Genomic DNA, 19,588 nt, shown 5'->3' with positions numbered 1-19,588 from the left:
CTTCAAGTCTCTGCTGATGGGTTAAGAACGTAAGAGCAGGAGGAATGGAGACTGCTCTTCTATTTAGCTAAATGAAGCCTTGTGTAATATTTGAGTTTTGAATCATAAACATATATTTTTTAAACTTCCTGGGTTTTAGTTCTTCCCACTGTATAACAGGGATAATGATGCGACTATTAAAATCACACGAGATAACGCGGCAGAAGTGCTTTGGGGAACATTTTCACTCCTCTTGGGCCAATTTTTCAGAAGAGCTATTCCACAGACAGGTTGGGTGGAGCCAGTCAAAACACAAGTGGTCTAAGAACTGAGGCTGTTTCGTCAGCTCATCTCATGCCAGATGCGCACAAGCAGAGAGGAGATGGGACGCCGATGAGTCACTTGAGCAGCAGAGATCAAGGAAGACTCCTTGTCTGAAATCAAAGAAGCTTGAATAGATCGTGTGTGACTGAGTTTGACTCCTTTCTAATCAAACCAACCATCTGTTCTTAAACAAATTACTTACATTCCCGGTTTCTAGTTTCCCTATCTGCGAAACTGGAGGTAGCAACATTTGCCCTGAAGGGTTGTTGTGATGGGTAGATAATGTAAGGAATGAGAAAGATCTTTGTGCAGTCTGGCAGAGTTCCTTGTATGGCACAGGATGGCACTTATAATAGTCTCATGTTCATCTACTCCTGAGAATGACTAACCTCCAGTTTCTAACATAAACCAGGCATCCAGGGTCAGCTAAGCAAAGCTTCCTGACGGTGGGTTCCCCCTCTTCCCTTTTCTCTCAATAACCTTTGATTAGGTAACGATACTTACTCACTGTAGAAAAGGGTGAAAATATAAGTGAGCAAAAATCAGAAAATATGGGTTACAAATAATCTCACCAGTAAATAGTTAGCCATCATTGCCATTTTAGTGTATAACCCTCCACACGCTTCTCTGTGTATTTTTAAATAAAAGATGAATTTTTATTATACCTGTTATCCATATTCTTCACCTTCTCACAGTAAAAAGTATTTTAATATCATCAGTTTCAATAGCTGCATAATTGGCTTGGTAGACGTCCTGTACCTCTTATCTTATATTCTTTTCTGTCACCTTTCAGGGGATACACAGTGACCCTTCCAACACTTACTCTGGCCCACTGATTGGATTACAGGGTCGACAGCAGAGAAAAAAGCAAGAGCCACCTTAAATCATGTGTTTCAATACATGCTGGTGATCACAAGTACATTTATTCCAATCCAGCTCATTTCAAACAAGGCCAGCAGCTGTTCGATATGCTTTTTTAAGCAGCTTTTATTTCTAGGCCCTGGAAGGAATGTGAGATATTTTGGAAGTCTTGCACATTTCTGACTTCTCAGAGCTTTAAAAAACGAATATATACACACATACATATGCACATATAAAAATGCACTGTGTATGTGTGTGTGTGTGTATATATATGCTATATACAGTCACAACATATACCCAACATACATTATACATAATATATAAATATACATTATAAATAAATATACATTGTAAAAATACATTGTGCTAAGTATGTACATATTATTTAGGGGAGAAGGGGCTATTTTACCCCTCCACTGATAGTAGGAACACTGGAAACTCAAGCTCTGCCACCTTCAGTCAGTAATTTGGATTTTCTTGGAGGAAAGAGAGACCCAGATTCAGAAAGACATATCCAACACTTCAGCATGTACATAGTAAGATTGTGCTTCTTCCTAAGTCCATCCCTAGAAAACTGCTAGGCACACACTGAGGTCAGAGTGAAGGGAAAGTGGCTCAGTCGTGTCCGACTCTCTGTGACCCCGTGGACTATACAGCCCATGGAAATCTCCAGGCCAGAATACTGGAGTGGGAAGCCATTCCCTTCTCCAGGGGATCTTCCCAACCCAGAGATCAAACCCAAGTCTCCCGCATTGCAGGCAGATTGTTTACGGGCTGAGCCATAATGGAAGCCCAAGAATCCTGGAGTAGGGAGCCTGTCCCTTCTCCAGCAGATCTTCCTGACCCAGGGATTAAACTGGGGTCTCCTGTATTGCAGGCAGATTCTTTCAGCAACTGAGCTATCAGGGAAGCAAGCCTGATTAGAGGGACCACCACTTATCTGTGCTGCAGAAGCAGAAATCAGGGTCTCTCAGGTGAAGAATCTCATCCCACAAGCCAGCTAGACAAGCCTGTTTCAACTACTTCCATTCAAGCCACGGATCTCATCTTTGGCTCAGTACTCTTTCCCAAGGCTACAATTCCCCAGGGTAAGGGTTTATGCTGTGCACGTAAGAGGGGAGAATGGACAAGAGTCCCAGGGCAGCAGCAACGATGAGACGGCAGCCGCTGCCCAGTTCAAGCCTCAACTGGGAGGGACCGGAAAGGCAGCGGAGGCCCCAGAGCCGGCCAGACCCCAGGGTCTGAATGCCTGAAATCTGACTCTACTCTGTCAGGGCGCAGACTCAGTAATGGGAAGTTGAAGAGAACCTTTAAAAGTGCTTTTGTCTTTCTGAACATGTTTGACTCACAGGTGGAACGATTTGCAGAATTCTCCCACTCAGAGCAAGAGGGGTTAAAGCATGGGTTTGTATTCCCCCAGAGAAGAAAACGTACAGCAGGGAACGAACGGCGCAGCATCCCCCGCATCGTTAATGATCCTTCGGGGTGGGAGACAATGAGGGGGTGCTAACATGCCGCCATCCCCCAGGGAACACACTGTTCACAACAGTGGGCACTGCTTTTTCCAGACCTAGGGGTCCTGGTGAGGGCGGGCAAGCTGAGACAACAGGCTAATTGGATGTGTGGGATCAATATGTTAACTTAATGCTCTCCTGTTTGGTTAAGCGGCTTGCATTTCTGTCTTTTTAAATCTGGCATTCAGATCTCTTTAGAGTGGGGACCACTATGCCTCTCTAACCTCTTTTCCTCCATTCTCCCCAGTGACAGTCCCTCGACTGTCAAGGCAGTGTCCTCACCTGAACACAGTGTGCCCACGCCTGACTTCAGGTTGTGTGTGCTACTCCCCAGGCCTCGAGCCTGTCTTCTCTCTACTGACCTATCCAAATCCCATCTTACATCTTCAGAGTCCTACTCAAGCTCCAGCTCTTTAAATAAACCTTCCTAAAAGCCTGGCTCACTCTACCACCTCAGGAACATCAGCTGCCTCCAGGACTCAGTCTGGTCTCTCTGCACATAATGTCTTAATACTGGTCCTCAGCTGGTTTGCATGCATCTTGCCCCTGCAACCAAATCACAAACTCACGGGGATGGGGAGAACGACTCACTGCTCTTTCCGTTTACTGTTAGCACTCTGGCATGGAGCCAGAACCATTCTTTAACCTCACCTTATTTTTTTTTTTCATTTATTTTTATTAGTTGGAGGCTAATTACTTCACAACATTGAAGTGGGTTTTGTCATACATTGACGTGAATCAGCCATGGAGTTACATGTATTCCCCATCCCGATCCCCCCCTCCCACCTCCCTCTCCACCCGATTCCTCTGGGTCTTCCCAGTGCACCAGGCCCGAGCACTTATCTCATGCATCCAACCTGGGCTGGTGATCTGCTTCACTATAGATAATATACATGTTTTGATGCTGTAGAACCTCACCTTATTTTGCCCCCTAATAGCATCAACACCGTGGACCACTCCACTCCCTCTCTGAAATACCTTCTTTTTCTTCATCTCTATGAAATCATCCTCTGTATTTTCCTCCCACCTCCTGGCCCCTCTTTCTCCATCTAACTTCTAAATGTTGGTGTCCTTGGGTTCATTTCTAGGCAGTTACCTTTTCTTCTCTTTATGCATTCTTTCTCTTTAGAAAGTCTTGGACATTTTCATGGCTCCAAAATATAAGCTACGTGTTCCCAAATATCTATCTCTAGCTCAGACCTTTCTTCTGCACAATGCCTGGGAAGAACAGACCAATCAGTATTTTATGGTGTCTCTAAAGATAAGTCCATTTTTTAAAAATATCAATCACTTAGCTCCTCATAGAGAAAGTGTTTTTCTCATTCCATGGTTTCATTGTCTCTTTAATCCAAAGCAGCTACTGCAAAGATGATCATCCGGTCAAGAGACCAGGCAGATACCTTGTTCATGAGAGGGTGGAACTGACTAATAATAGACTCTACCACTATATATTGATAGACCAGTGTACTGTATGCATTGAAGCACTGAAAGAATATGCAAAAAAAAAAGCGGGGTGGACATGTCTTTCACTAAGAAGAGTTCTCCAGCTGCAATGTGTCTCCCACAAAGGGTGCTGAAGTTTTTTCCTAGGTAAGCAACAAGGTTGACTCGGCCTAAATGGGCTCAGTCTAAGAAGGGTTATGGTCTGAAGAAAAGTGATTATTGACAGTTAGCACTTGATCTTTGTTGAAATGGATCCAAGTGGAGGACGAACAGATCAGGAGTCATTGTCCAACAGAATCACTCTTCTCAGACCAGTTTACCTTGTAGTTCTTCAGTGAGTTAGCTGGGGCTGTGATTACTGACTTCCAGTGAAAAAGTTTTCTAACCAAGACAACTGCCAGTTGAGGAGTTGGGAAACCATTGGGTGGATCATGTCAATAGTTTTACAATCTATTATCCTCTCAAGCTGACTGATCTCTCAATTTCCTCTTCAAAATCAAACTGCTCAATATAGCTGATAAACTGAAATGGACATCACCACAGAGCTTTGGGGTCTTTCTGACACACCAAAGCATCAGGCCCCTCCGAGAACCATGAGACTGACCCTCTAACTTTCACTGGAGGCACGTTTTCTTAATTAAGTCTATACATAGATATTTTACTGCTTCAGGAAGAACATCACTCAGTTAGCAGGATGCTCTTGGGGCAAAGAAGAAGGGACAAGGGCTGGGGGAGGAGGACATATTTAAATCATTCAGTGAAATGGAGATCAGAGGTGGGATGGGTGAGCAGCTTGGGATGTAGGTTCTCCTTTGTGTAGGAATGACTAACAGGCAGCCTGAAAGTGTCTTCTTTCAAAGCAGAGATCAAATCAAGAATTGGCGAGTAGTCTCTCTCTACTGATGCTTCAAAACGCTTCCATTTATTAAAAGATTTCCATGCTGAACACAAATTCTAGTTCCCTGGGAGAGTACTTATACAGAGAAAAAGCGTGTTGCTTTAGCAGTAACTCCTCTTCATCCACCCTGCTTGGTGCTTTGTCAAAATGCCCTTTGTCAGCTTCCTACAGCTCTGGGCCTCACTGAGTCACAGCCAATAATCCCCCTCTCTCATGAAGCAGCAGGGTAACAGGAAGGTTAATTGCTCCCTATCCCTTTCTCTCTCTCTCTCTCTCTCACACACATATATAAAGAACATTAAACATTTTACCATCACTAGACCAATTAGTATTTATCCTGCTACAAAACAATCTCCCTGTATAATGTTCAATAAGCCTCAGTCTTAGTGAGTTCTTCCAGTATTCAATCTATATTCTTCAAGCTGCTGCATAAACTTATTTCCTCTTACAAGCCCCTCAGTAAAGTCAGAAAATATATCCACTCCTTCATTCATTCAGCAAGTATATACTGAATGCTTACACTGTGCAAAGCATTGTGATATGTGTCAAGGATATGATGCCAAGCAGGGCCCTGTGGGGCCCCTGGGCATGGAAGCCTTTTTGTTCTCCTTTGCCTGAAGGTTAGACTCCAGCCTCCCTGACCCTCTCTGAGTTCCAACAGGTAGAACAGTTGCTAATCAAAGGAGAAGCAGCAATAAAACCACGTTAGGTAAGATTAAAGGGACCAGAAAGGTTCATCAAGATTAGGAGACTGAGCACTTAAGGCCCTTTGTTGCTGTTCAGTCACTAAATTGTGTCTGACTCTTTGCAACCCCATGAATTATAGCATGCCGGCTTCCCTGTCCTTCAGTAAGTCCCAGAGTTTGCTCAGATTCATGTCCGTTGAGTCAGTGATGCCATCCAATTATCTCATCTTCTGTCATCCCCTTCTCCTGACTTCAGTCTTTCCCAGCATCAGGGTCTTTTCAAGTGAGTCGGCTCTTCGAATCAGGTGGCTAAAGTACTGGAGTTTCAGCATCAGTACTTCCAGTGAATAATCAGGACTGATTTCCTTTAGGATGGACTGGTTTGATCTCCTTGCTGTCCAAGGGACTCTCAAGAATCTTCTCCAGCACCACAGTTCGAAAGCATCAATTCTTCGGCACTTAGCTTTCTTTATGGTCCAACTTTTGCATCCATACATGACTACTGGAAAAACCAGTTTTGACTATATAGACCTTTGAAAGCAAAGTGATGTCTCTGCTTTTTAATATGCTGTCTAGGTTTGTCATAGCTTTTCTTCCAAGGAGTAAGCATCTTTTAATTTCATGCCTGCAGTCACCATCCGTAGTGATTTTAGAGACCAAGAAAACAAAATCTGTCACTGTTTCCACTTTTCCCCCATCTACTTTCCATGACACTTCAATCTATTCAGCAATGCCATCCTTTTGAAACTTTGCAGAAGAAGGGGTGAACACTATTATTGCCTTGATCCTTATCACATACCCTTGTCTGACAATAAAACCTCTCCCAACTCACCAAGGAGGGGGACACACAGTTCTTGAAGTGCTAGCCTACTGTGTTCCCCCTTTGCCTGGCAAAGTAATAAAGCCACTCTTTCCTTCTCCTCCATAACTCTGTCTCTGTACTTCTATTTGACATTGGTGCACAGAGAGCCAAGATTTTTTGGCAACAGATACAGATTTCTGCTATCATGAGGCTTACCATTCAGAGAGACAGATAAGGATTAAACAAGCTATTGTATAAAGAACACTTCATTGTAACTGTGATAAGTACAGCTGAAGAGACCACATACAAGCTGCCTCAAAGGGGTTACCAGTTGGGACCAGATTGACTCAGGAGGATCAGTAAACGGTACCCAAGCCAGCTGTCATTCAAGCTGAAGTCAGAAGGATGAAAAGGAGGGAGAGAAACAAGAGCATCCTGGAGATGGAAGAGCCTGTGCCAGGGAGCTGGGGCTGGAGGGACCAGGTGTGAAAATGAACAGAGGAGGAAGAGTGTGACAGGAGTGAGCCAGAGAGGATGCAGAGAGGTAGCAAGACTAGGATCAAGGTCTTACAGGTCATCTTCGATACTGGGGACTGAGTCCCAAGAAAATGGGATGCCTCTAGAGATTTTTAAGGACAACAACATGGTTAGGCATTTATTTATTTATTTATTTTAACTGGAGGCTAATTGGTTACTTTTTTTTTATTGAGAAGCATCACTCAGCACTGTTGAGGATAACAAACTGAAGAAGCCAAAAGTGGAAGCAGGGAGACCAGTTCACAGCTATTTGGTAGATGGGGCAAGGAATGGTAACAGTGGGGTTAGGATGACTCATTGGAGATGGAAACAGTTTTTAGAAATGAAGACCTACCTAGGAGGTAGAACGTGCAGCACATACAGGTAGGACTTCGAGAGAGGAAAGGACAAAGGACAACTTGAGGGGCTTGGCCACGAGTGAGAAGCAAGATGACGGTGGCTTCTGCACAAGTAGAGAATGCTGGAGGGAGAGGAGCTAGCTGGAATTATCGGGGAACGGGTGGTTCACCAAGTCAGCACTACACATGCTAAGTCTGAGATACCTGTGAGATGTTCAAGGGGAGAGAGGTTCAGTAGCCAGCTGGATACATGAGGCATCCCATCAGCAATAAAACCTTCCTAAATTACAGCAGAGTCAGACACTATAATCTTCTTTTTTTCCTAGAAAAGGGATACATTCTAGAACTATACATCCCCAAATGGAAACCACTAGCCACGTGGGGGCTACTTAGATTCAAATTAATTAAATAAATTTAAAAATTAGTTTCTCAGTGATAATAGCCACACTTCAAGTACTCAGTGTGGCTCATGACTACCCAGATCGGACAACACAATGGACATTTCCATTCCTGCATAAAGTTCAAGTGGCGGGGGGGGGGGCGGGCATCCTGCCTGGAACGTCAAAGGGCTTCTGATTTTCAACACTCAGCTCTGACTCAGTGTTCAACTGTCACCAAGAAATAAAATCCCACTCCAGGGAATTCCCTGGTGGTCCAGTAGTAGGACTCTGTGTTCTCACTGCCAAGGGCCTGTTGGGGCCCTGGTTGGGAATTAAGATCCCACAAGCCGCTCAGCATGGCAAAAAAAAAAAAAATATATATATATATATATATATATATGTCTTACTATCTCTTGTGCCCCAGGCAAAGCTTTGAGGTTAAAGAAGAAGACACAAAAAAAGAAGGGATGATAATCCTTGTTATTCACATACTTTTCATTCCATCACTTAAAAAAAAACAGATGAAGGATGAATGCCATGGGGAGAGTGTATAAGGGCCATGGGGAGTGAGCTCCCATTGCAAAAATACTGTCAGATCATCGGGAAGATTAAAATCAGATGAAATTAAGTGCCAAGGAGGCATTAAGTCTTTATTTGGACTGTGGTCCCCCAAATGGTAAATGTATAGCCACTATTTTATAACAACTGTTAAGTGGAGAATAACCATTAAAAATTGTAAATCGCTATGTTGTACTTAGAGTACCTGTAACTTATATAATGTTGTACAGAAATTAAATCTCAATAAAGAGAAGAAAGGGAAATGGATTCATGGAAAGAGCGAGAAGGAGGCAACCCAAGTAGGGAAACAGTTTATTCAGAAGGCTATGTACATCTGGAATGCCAGCCGTGTTTTTCGGGAGGAAAACAGCATCTGTACTCAACTGTCTAAGAAACAGAGCAATGGAGGAAAGTTCCTCGAGTGGACAGGTGGAGAAAGAACTAAAGAACAACCCCGGTTCGGAAGCCTAAGTGTGCACTGACATACTGCAATGAACTCAGACACACAGCTAACCATACAGAATACAAATAATAACGGCGCCTTGACCTTGAACTTAAGGAACTCCTGAGTCTAATATCACCAGGCTGTCAAGAGGCAAGACAGGTGCTAAAAACAGGTTTTATAAAATGTGTCCTTTGCTCGATAAATATGTAAACTAAACACCACATCTGCAATATACAAGACATAATATCTCACCAAAAAAAAATTGCATGTTCAAAAATTTCTATACACCTTGGTACTTTAACTGTGGGCAGAAGCTCAAATGAGGTAGACACGTGAAGGTCCTGGAAGGAGCTGTGATGTGGCACAGCAGACATTCAAGTGCTTCAGCCTGTGAGCAAGTCTCTTTACTGCCTTCCTCCATGTTTAGCCAAAACTAATACGCTGTAAGGCTTCCCTGGTGGCTCAGATGGTAAGGAATCTGCCTGCAATGAACGAGTCCTGGGCTCGATCCCTGGGTCTGGAAGACCCCTGGAAAAGGGGATGGCTACCCACTCCAGTATTCTTGACTGGAGAATCCCATGGACAGTGAGAGGAGCCTGGCGGACTACAGCCCACGGGGCCGCAGAGAGTTGGACACGACTGAGCAACTAACATTTTTTTTTTCTAATAAGTCATAGGTTACATTGCATAGTTTGGGTTACTCTTTTAATTTTTAGATTCTTTAGATTAGCAATATAATCCATGGCTCAAAGTCCACAGAACTGTTAAGTTCAAGGTTAATGTCAGATCCTTTATGAGGGTACATGGAAATGTGTTACAGGGCTTCAATCTAGGCTGAAAAGAATTTTCTGGTCTTCATGGCTGATGCGGTTCCCGCTTTGGGGAAGACTACTAAGATTTGAAGGGTGAAGTGTCTAACCTTTATTATACCACTTTTTATGGTTTTTCTTTGTGTTACAAAGCCATGACTCTCATTGAAATTCCACTTTCTATCGGAATTCACTGACATTTCTTTCCCGCTGGTTGCTGGGTACTAGAACTGAATAAAATATTTATCTTTAAACATGCATGAACATACTTAAATTCCTTTAGAATAAGTGATATTTTTGCTATGTGTTTGATTCAGTTTTTATTGAAATCTAAATCCCTTGGACAGAGGAGCCTGGTTGGCCACAATCCATGGGGTCGCAGAGTCAGGCATGAGTAAGCATGCACATACACACACAAAGCTATCTTTATAGAAAAACACTCAAATGTATTCTATTTTGGTGATGTTGACTTTTTGAAATATATTTGCCTTAGCTGCAAATACTGGGGTAGTTTACTTACATTAATCATTTCCGAGTAAATTTTTTGTGTTTTACTGCCTGCCATCAACACTGATAATAGCATATTTCTTTTTAGCTACTTTTTTCAGAGTTATCGGAATATAACTGCATATTCAGAATTGATGATTCCTGTAAGATTCTAATACATCCTTTGCCACATTTACATGGCAAAACATTTGCTCATACTTTTAAATCACCTAAATATGTGTGTAAAGAAAAATGCTTAATTTCCCAAGTTATTTTCCTAAAGGGTGTGAATGTGTCTTAAATCCTTAGCTGCTTTTTATGCTGCTAAAACCTATCAAAACAGCACAGATTAAAAATAACAGCACTACTCAGGATTGGCGAGGGCATTCTCAGGCACTGTTGGTAGGAATGCACATGGGCAAACTTTGTCTACTGGGCAGTTAACAAACAGGTAAGCAGTAGGCATGCAAACTTCAAAAGTTAAGAAAAATCTTTAACTTAGAAATATTAAACATTCAAGAATTCACTCTTGTTATGATAGTCATCTCAATGCAACTGCTAACTGCAAAAAAAAAAATGGAATAATATGTTAATAATAGACTGATTAAAGGAATTATGGTATATCCACATAATGGAATTCTGTAACGCCATTAAAAAGGGTTGTTAGAAATGTATTTGATGACATAGAAAGGGGTCCTGATACAACTCTATCTCTAGCATAATGATATGTTTTAAATGTTATATATGTATGTGTGTGTGATGTACATGTGTGCGAGAGATGAGAGAAAAAATTTAGAAGACAGGGGGACTTCCCTGGTGGTCCGGAATCCACCTTGCTACTGATGAGCCTATTTGCAGGGCAGGAATGGAGATGCAGCACAGAGAACAGACTTACGGACATGGTGGGGGAGGGGGTAGGAAGGAGAGGATGGGACAGATGGAGACGGAATAGCATGGAAACATACACTAACATCCGCAAGATGGACAGCCAGCACGGATTTGCTGGATGACTCAGGGAGCTCAAACCGGGGCTCTGGGACAACCTAGAGGGGTGGGATGGGGTGGGATGGGGTGGGAGGCTCAACAGGGAAGGGACATACGTACACCTGTGGCTGATCCGTGTTGATGTGTGGCAGAAACCAGCACAATATCGTAATTACCCTTCAATGAAAAATGAAAGAAAGAAAGAAGAATCCACTTTGCAATGCAGGGGACGTGGGTTTGATCCCTGGTCCAGGAATTAAGATCCCTCATGTGTCGGGCAACTGAGCCTGTGCCCAAGAGAGCAGCCCTTCACTTGCCACAGCCAGAGAAAGTCCACACACAGCAAAGACACACAGCAATCAAAAACACATTAACTCAAAAGTTTTGTTCAAAAAAATAATTTAGAAGGGACTTAACCGTGGTTTCTCTTGAGGAGACATCTTCCTTATACTCACTTGAATTTTCTAATTCTCATATAATAAATATGTATTATTTTAAAGTTACATCCAGTGAACCAGTGAGGTTGCTCAGTCGTGTCCGACTCCTTGCAATCCATGGACTGTAGCCCACCAGGCTCCTCTCCATCCATGGAATTCTCCAGGCAAGAATACTGGAGTGGGGGGTCATTTCCTTCTCCAGGGGATCTTCCCGACCCAGGGATCGAACCCAGGTCTCCTGCATTGCAGGCAGACACTTTATCATCTGAGCCACCACCTCTTGTTCAGCTGTCCTACCTCCGGGAACACACTGGATGTTGAGCCAATCTGGCAGAAATGTGATGACCGCCCCCGCTCCCAAACCCAGTCCGCCCAGCTTGGTTCCCTGCCGCACAAGCCGGGACCCGCTCACCAAGCTGTGCTGGACGTGTGGCCTCTGCACCAGCTTCCGGACGCCGTTCTCCACGGTGACCCCCAGCCAGTTGAGGGTGGCCCAGCACCACAGGTAGTCGTTGCCGCCGTGCCAGAAGCTCACAAACGCGAACGTCATCGCGGTGGAGAAGAGGGCCCCCAGCAGGCCATGCTGGGACCCGCCCGCGGGGATGTACACGTACCTGGAGAGAGAGGAGGCCGTGAGGAGCGCTGCGGAGAGCCGGCCCCCACACCACCGGCTCCCGGGCCTCATTCTCCGGCCGCACGTCGCTATTCACCATCCGCAGACCCTTCCCCACGTCCAGGAGGCCACAGAGCACTCCCTGAATGCTCCGTCACACCAGGAGGTGGCGCCAGTGGTAAAGAACCCACCTGCCAGTGCAGGGAGACGTAAGAGACGCAGGTTCGATTCCTGGGCCGGGAAGATCCCCTGGAGGAGGGCATGGCAACCCACTCCAGCATTCTTCCCTGGAGAATCCCCATGGGCAGAGGAGCCTGGTGGGCTACAGTCCATCGGACACCACTGGAGTGACTTAGCACACACTGACATGTCTTAGGTTAAATGAACACACAGGCTAAAGAGCACTCATTACTAGAGCAAAATAGCACCTAGAGGAGGCAGGATGAGGAGCCCTGAATTTAATTTCTGAAAGGGACGCGCCTCACCCTAGAAGCCTAATCACAGAATGGCAATTAAGCTTCTGGTGACAATGGGAATAGGCTTCCCCGGTGGCTCAGGCAGTAAAGAATTCACCCTCAATGTGCGAGACCTGGGTTCGATCCCAGGGTCAGGAAGATCCCCCTGGAAAAGGGAAGGGCAACCCACTCCAGTATTCTTGCCTGGAGAATTCCATGGACAGAGGTGCCTGGCAGGCTACAGTCCATGGGGTCGCAGAGAGTCAGACACAACTGGGCAACTAATACGTCACTTACAGTGGGGATACCAACCTTCACGGTAGGTATGTATTTTACAGCTCAGACTATCAAATTTCATGTAAACCCAGTATTTAAGCACAATTGCTGAGTTCAGGCCCTTAAACGGCAGGATGGCTTCTGCAGAAGAGGGGTGCCAAGGCTGGATCCTCCAGCTTTCCAGGCAAGTTGCCCAGAAGTAGTGACAAATTCACAAGTGAGAAGAGCTCTGTGCTCACAGGGCAGCCAAATTATCACCCGAGAGGCAGAGCCCCCCGTGGGTAAGTTCTCTACTGCTGAGACCGCTGTCTGACCACATACAAGCAGAACCGTGTTCTTCAATCAGTATTTTTCTGCTAGAGCTGGACAAAACTCACATTGTGTTGTCACGATCTGGAGAGCTAGAAAAATACCCTCCTTGCAGTGGTCTCTTTAAAAAGCCTATGGTCTCTGTTTATTGCTGTCAGTGCTTCTTTGTCCAACCTTATTCCATAAAGGAAGAGGAAATGATCATTTCCTAAACACACTATGTGTCCCAAGTATGGCACTGGCCACTTACATGTATCACTTGACCTGATTCTTTGAAATACCACATGCTGTTCTAGCATGCCAACCCATTGAAAGGCTGTCCTATTTATTATTTTAATATTTTATTGGAAATGCTATTTTGAAAATAATTCTTAAAAAGAACACTTTCATAGGCAAGCCAAAAGATACAATATAAAAACCATTCCCCAGTCAATAAATACTTCTAAGGACTATGATGCCTTCGAACAGTGGTGCTGGAGAAGACTCTTGAGAGTCCCTTGGACTGCAAGGAGATCCAACCAATCCATCCTAAAGGAAATAAGTCCTGAACACTCATTGGAAGGACAGATGTTGAAGGGGAAGCTCAAATCCTTTGACCACCTGATACAAAGAGCCGACATTAGAAAATACCCTGATGCTGGCAAAGAAAGAGGATGAGATGGTCATATGGCATCACTGACTCAATGGACATGAGTTTGAGCAAGCTCCAGGAGATGGTGAAGGACAGAGAAGCCTGGCGTGCTGCAGCCCATGGGGTCGCAAAGAATTGGACACATGACTGAGCGACTGAACAGCAAGGACTATGTGACTATCAGTATTTTTAAATGTCCTCCTTCACTCTCAAAGGTGCTCCAGGTTAGATGGTAAATTATCTGATCAGCTTAGACAGCCCCACTTTTTGGGTGAGAAAAACTGGGGCTGAAAGAATAGGAAGAACCTAGATGCAAACATGCATCTCTGGCACCAGCATTCATGTTTTCCTTTGCACCTCTGGGCTTATTTTGAAAGCCCTCCTATCTTGCTTCTCAGTCTGAAACAAACCAGAAAGCATGTGGGCATGCACCCATTTCAGAAACAAGTGAAGCAAAGAAAATACTTTCTCTTGTGCAGAAACAAGACCATCCTGACAATCAAGTCAGCAAATACCCATCAAGCACTCACTACAGACTAAGGAATAATCCATCTGTGGCCAAGGATTTATTCAGGCCTCCAGGGAAGTCTTGGTATTATGAGACACACACAGACATAACAGGTTGCTCCTGCCCAAAGGACAGGTATAGCTGGTTGTGAAAGGACAGCAAACAAATTCTATCATTAAGCTGACATGGGACTTGTTTGCTGTATCATATTGTACAAAGTAGACCAAGGGAGCTTAAGAGTACGGAAGAGAACAGGGGGAGTGGAGGCGAGCAGGGTATGAGAGGCTTGATGGTAAAGATCCCCACCTTGGCAAGGTCTAGAGAGAGAGAGAGTTTGGCCAGGAGAAGCGGGAATGCTGCATCATGGACCAAGAAGGGCTGGACAATGAGTCACAAAAGCCAGCCGACAGCCCCAGGCACAGGGGTTTTAACTGGCATTACGCTGCCCCCTAGAGGCTACTTGGTTATTGTTGCAGAATACGCAACAGGCAAAAAAAATGGACCACAAACCTCTGCAGCCTCCAACTTGCAAAAAGATAATCACCACTCCATCATGGCGCTCCACGAGGCTGCCCTTCACTTCATACAATCAGTTGTGTGTGTAAGAAGGTTGCACGTTAAAAAAAAATGGAGTGGTAAAACCAAGTTCAAAAGGATAAGGAGTAACTGCTATTTACAGAACCTCTGCAGATAATAGTTTTTATAAAACAAGTTTATTCCACTCCTAATACTCTTCTCACCCAACACTGGATTTATGTTGAGATTATTGTTGTATATCGCTATATCAAAATGAGCTGTGCTGTGACAGTTGGACTGTAAAGAAAACTGAGCGCCAAAGAATTGATGCTTTTGAACTGTGGTGTTGGAGAAGACTCTTGAGAGTCCCTTGGACTGCAAGGAGAGCCAACCAGTCCATCCCAAAGGAGATCAGTCCTGAATATTCATTGGAAAGACTGATGCTCAAGTTGAAACTCCAATACTTTGGCCACCTGATGCGAAGAACTGACTCCCTTGAAAAGACCCTGATGCTGGGAAAGATTGAAGGCAGGAGGAGAAGGGGATGACAGAGGATAAGATGGTTGGATGGCATCACTGACTCAATGGACATGGGTTTGAGTAAACTCCGGGAGTTGGCGATGGACAGGGAGCCCTGGCGTGCTGCAGTCCATGGGGGTCGCAAAGAGTCGGACACGACTGAGCGACTGAACTGAATATATATTAGAAAACCTCAGTGCAGAAAAAAACCTCTCCTTGTCCATCTACATCAATGGTCCTTAATATTAGATTCAACTCCAAAAAGAACATAATTCCAAGCTTGTGACGAGGAAGCATCTAGTCCTATAATTACATGCACAGCTATTTTAGGCATCTCTTGGCATCATGGCTTTGCTACTTTCCTTCAAAAATGACAGCCGACAAAAATCGGAGAATTTCTTTTATTCCAGAAACTCACAAATGGCAGGTCTCCAACGACATGAGGTTGCTTCTTTTAAACCAGAAGAGGTTATGGTCTCCTGACTGGAAGACAAAAAAAACTCCCTTCCTCTCTCTTAATTTCTAGAAGGCAGTGCATACAGCAAGGAGGAGCATGAACCTGTTTCCTTTTACAAATCCCGCCAGGCTCATGTCAGTTCCATGATTAATAAAAACAGAAACGTGTCCCTCTTCTAGAAAAGCAGCGGTGTGACCCCACTTACTGAGATCCGCTGCATGCTGAAACTGATTTCCCAGTGGAAGAAAGCATTCAGCACCACCTTCTCAGCAAAGCAAAAATAAAAAGATTTTTTTTCTTCCCCATCAGCAACTGTGGGAGCTTGAGTCTGCACAAGGCCTGGCCCCTGCCCCTGCCCGGCTGGCTTCGTGGGGTCACTGCTTGCAGAGAACATGGCCTGGGGTGGTTGTCATCCAACTGTACCACCTTCTTAATTTAAAACCATCTCACAGAATCAACGCAACATAGCAAACCCCTGCTCGGGAGGAGGAACTGATATAAAATGTAGACGTTATTTACAGAGTCTACTCTCTACTGAATATCAGGTACTTTTATATATATTGCTTCTAACATTACAACAACTTCGTGAAGAACTAATGACCAGTCCCATTTCATACAGAGGAGGTAAAATCTGAACCTAGAATGTTGCAGTTATCAGAATCCCCCAGGTCTGTGTCCTATGAAGCTATTTACCGCAGTGAGAGCATTTTTTAGTCCTGTGTTCCTCTTGTTCAACCACATCTGCAACATAGTCTCCACAGAAGCATCCACCGGTATTCTATTAACTGAAGAAACATCCTCTACAATAAGCAGTCTTACTAGGGAGAAAGGTGCTCATGAATTACAAAGGCGTTTAGGCCAAGGAGGGTTTCTTCCCTGGTGGCTGCAACGGTAAAGAACCTGCCTGCAATGCAGGAGACCTGGGTTCGATCCCTGGGTCAGGAAGATCCCCTGGCGAAGGGAATTGGACAGAGGAACCTGGTGGGTTACAGTCCAAGGGGTCGCAAAGAATTGGACACGACTAAGCGACTAAGAGACCAAGGAGGTCTGGGCCAGAAAGCCACAGTTCAAGTTTTAACTAGACTAAATAGGAACTTCTCTGGTGGTGCAGCAGTTAGGAATCTGCCTGCCAGAGGAGGGAACAAGGGTTCGATCCCACATGCCGAGGAGCCACTGAGGTCGTGTACCACAACTACTGGGCCCACGCCCTAGAGCCTGCTCCACAACGAGAGAGGCCACTGCAGCGAGAAGCCTGCACATCGCAACTAGAGAGAGGCGCCGGCTCGCCACAAGACCCGGGGCAGCCAAAATGCAAATGAAATTTTAAAAATAGACTGAACAGTTTCCTTCTGCCCCACAAGCAGAGACTGCACCTTATCCAGGCGGGCCCTGTGCAGAAGTCTTGACTGTGTAATAAGTTGGGCGAAAGAGGTTGATACTTGGGGATCGTTGCTGACTAGCAGATGTATGTGAAGGGGAAGCAAAATAGCTGTTTCCTTCATGATCACTAGGAAAAACTCAAGAATGTGTCTGACAGTTGGGACAGGGGTGGTGAGAATCCAGGTGGTAAAGACGTTCCTCTTAAAATCACAAGGCTTTGGCCCAGGACTTACCCAGAAGCTCCCCGGCTTGCCAAGTTATTGTCAAACCCTGCGCCATGAACTCCAGACCCCAGCAGGATAAGGGGATGAGGCACCTAGGACACAGAAAAGCTTGGTTTTCACTGCCCTGTGGGCTGAGCCGAGGTGGGCTTGCCGACTTCCCATCTTCAATTATCTATTTCTTGGCTGGGATGAGGCAGGCAGTGGCTGACACTCTATTCCAGCTCTGCTTTTACCTTCCCACCCTATTTCCCCCAGTCCTGAAATCCTGAACAAATGGGGCTCTCACACTTCTGTGACTCTGAGCACACCATTTTCACACCCTCCACCCTCTCTGGTTTCCCAACTCCTCTGTAAAGCCTCTTTTAAATATTCTCAGTCTCTAACCCAGAGAACCAACTGTTTGTAGCACTGAATTGAACAGTTATCCATCAGACGATGTCTCTTCTGTTATGATGGTCATTTCAACTGAACTGCAAACTTCATTCAGGCAGTTTTAGATATGTGTGAGTATATCCGTGCATGCCTACATGCACTGTTAGCTACCAGTCAGCAGTACTTCTATACCTAACACTGATTTTCATTCACTTTTCATAGTCTCCAATAGCTTTTCACATTTCTGATAGACTGTCACCACTGCCAGACACACAGTGAGCGATGCGCCAACACGGAAGGGTTATCAGGGCTTGCCCCCATTACTGGCAGAGACTTCAGAAGACACCCGTTTCTAAGGCACACCGCCCCCCAAGGACCCTGCAGTCTTACCACATTCTGTAATCCTCCTTCCCCCATTAAAGCCCCGTTCACGCAGCCCCCAAAGCTGTTCCAACCTCAAGAGATGTCAAAACTTACAAGGACTGGCCCTTTAAAGGCCAGAGCCTTCAGTATCTGGGAAGGGCAAGATGTGTGGCTGCATTCCATTGGCAGTAAGGTGACCTCGCCTTTGCTTCACCTGGGTTCACTTGGGCTTACCCCGAGTTCTCTGCAGAGGTGCCCTAAACCCAGCTCTCAGGGGCGGTGGCTCCCGTGACCCGAGTCTGGCTCTAGCTTTAGCCTACATCTGCATTCTCTGTCAGTCAAAGCCTGTGATGATGACCCACCAGTCAAAGCCTCATCCTCTAGCTGGTGGACAAAGGACTGGTGTTTAGTTTTCACAAAGCGAGCTATATACTTACTATTAAAAGTTTTCAAAGAAAGGTACATGCAGAAAATATAATTCACTTTTAATATCTTTCTACCCAGTACATATCATAATGGAATTTTAATAAGTAAAAGCTAGCAAAACTGGAAAAGGAAAAAGTCTTCCCTAAAGACTCCACAAGGAACGCAGCTCGGCTACATTGTGATTATAGCCCTTTAGTATAGACCCATCTGAGACTTCTGACCTCCAGGGCTGTAAGAGAATAAATTTGTGTTGTTTAGAGCTGCTCTCCCTGGAGAAGGGCATGGCAAGCCACTCCAGTATTCTTGCCTGGAGAATCCCCATGGGCAGAGGAGCCTGGCGGGCTGCAGTCCATGGGGTCGCAAAGAGCCGGACATGACTGAGTGACTAAGCACACACAGCAGTTGGTTAACAGGCAACTGCAAACCTTAACCTCTCCAGAAGGCTAAAAGGTCACTTTCAAAGCAGAGGGCACATCTGAGCTGAGCTAATTCCCAACATCTTTACTGAAAGATGAAAGTTCCACGTGTAACTCTGAAAAACTTCCTATTTAAAAATGCTATGTCCCATTTTGCAACAGAATACTATGGAATTTATAAAACAGGGATTAAACTCTAGCTGTATTTAGTCGGCACAGCGGTAAAGAATCCACATGCAAACGCAGGAGATGTGAGTTCGATCCCTGGGTTGGAAAGATCCCCTGGAAGAGGAAATGGCAACCCATGCCAGTATTTTTGCCTGGAGAATCCTATAGACAGAGGAGCCTGGTGGTTACAATCCATGGGGTCTTAGAGAGTCAGACATAACTGCATGACTGAGCATGAATGCATAAACATATTCAGTCTACATGTAAAGTTCTAGGTTCATCACATTAGATGCCAACACCCTTTAAAAAAAAAAAAAATTCACCTTTTCATTCCACAAAGCTGGTAATTCACTGGGTTGAAGCACTGTGCTGATGAACCCAAGACTGTAACTTCCATCCTAGAGAAAGATTCAATTCTACCCTCATAAACCAAAACCCAAACTCTAGCTCCCTCAAAACTCTACCGTCCCCTCT

At 44.8% G+C, this 19,588-nt stretch overlaps 1 protein-coding gene across 8 annotated transcripts in view; it reads right to left on the bottom strand.

Annotated features, from left to right (window-relative positions):
- Positions 1 to 19,588, bottom strand: part of HHAT (hedgehog acyltransferase) — a 367,616-nt gene that overhangs the window by 96,546 nt on the left and 251,482 nt on the right. For 7 of the 8 annotated variants that reach the window (XR_011490224.1, XM_070473890.1, XM_070473893.1 and 4 more), the window contains one exon: positions 11,894 to 12,095. Coding sequence is in view for 7 of the 8 variants with exons in the window: in XM_070473890.1 (XP_070329991.1) it covers positions 11,894 to 12,095 (202 nt within the window). In the remaining variant the exon portion in view is untranslated. Of the gene's footprint in view, positions 1 to 11,893; positions 12,096 to 17,378; positions 17,462 to 19,588 lie in introns of those variants that run through there. The other variant, XM_070473894.1, reaches the window with a different exon arrangement.

The sequence above is a fragment of the Odocoileus virginianus genome, chromosome 11 (genome assembly GCF_023699985.2).
Source record: "Odocoileus virginianus isolate 20LAN1187 ecotype Illinois chromosome 11, Ovbor_1.2, whole genome shotgun sequence".
Lineage (NCBI taxonomy): Eukaryota > Metazoa > Chordata > Mammalia > Artiodactyla > Cervidae > Odocoileus > Odocoileus virginianus.
The sequence above is the reverse complement of the archived record's forward strand: the minus strand, read 5'-3'. Positions and strand labels throughout refer to the sequence as shown.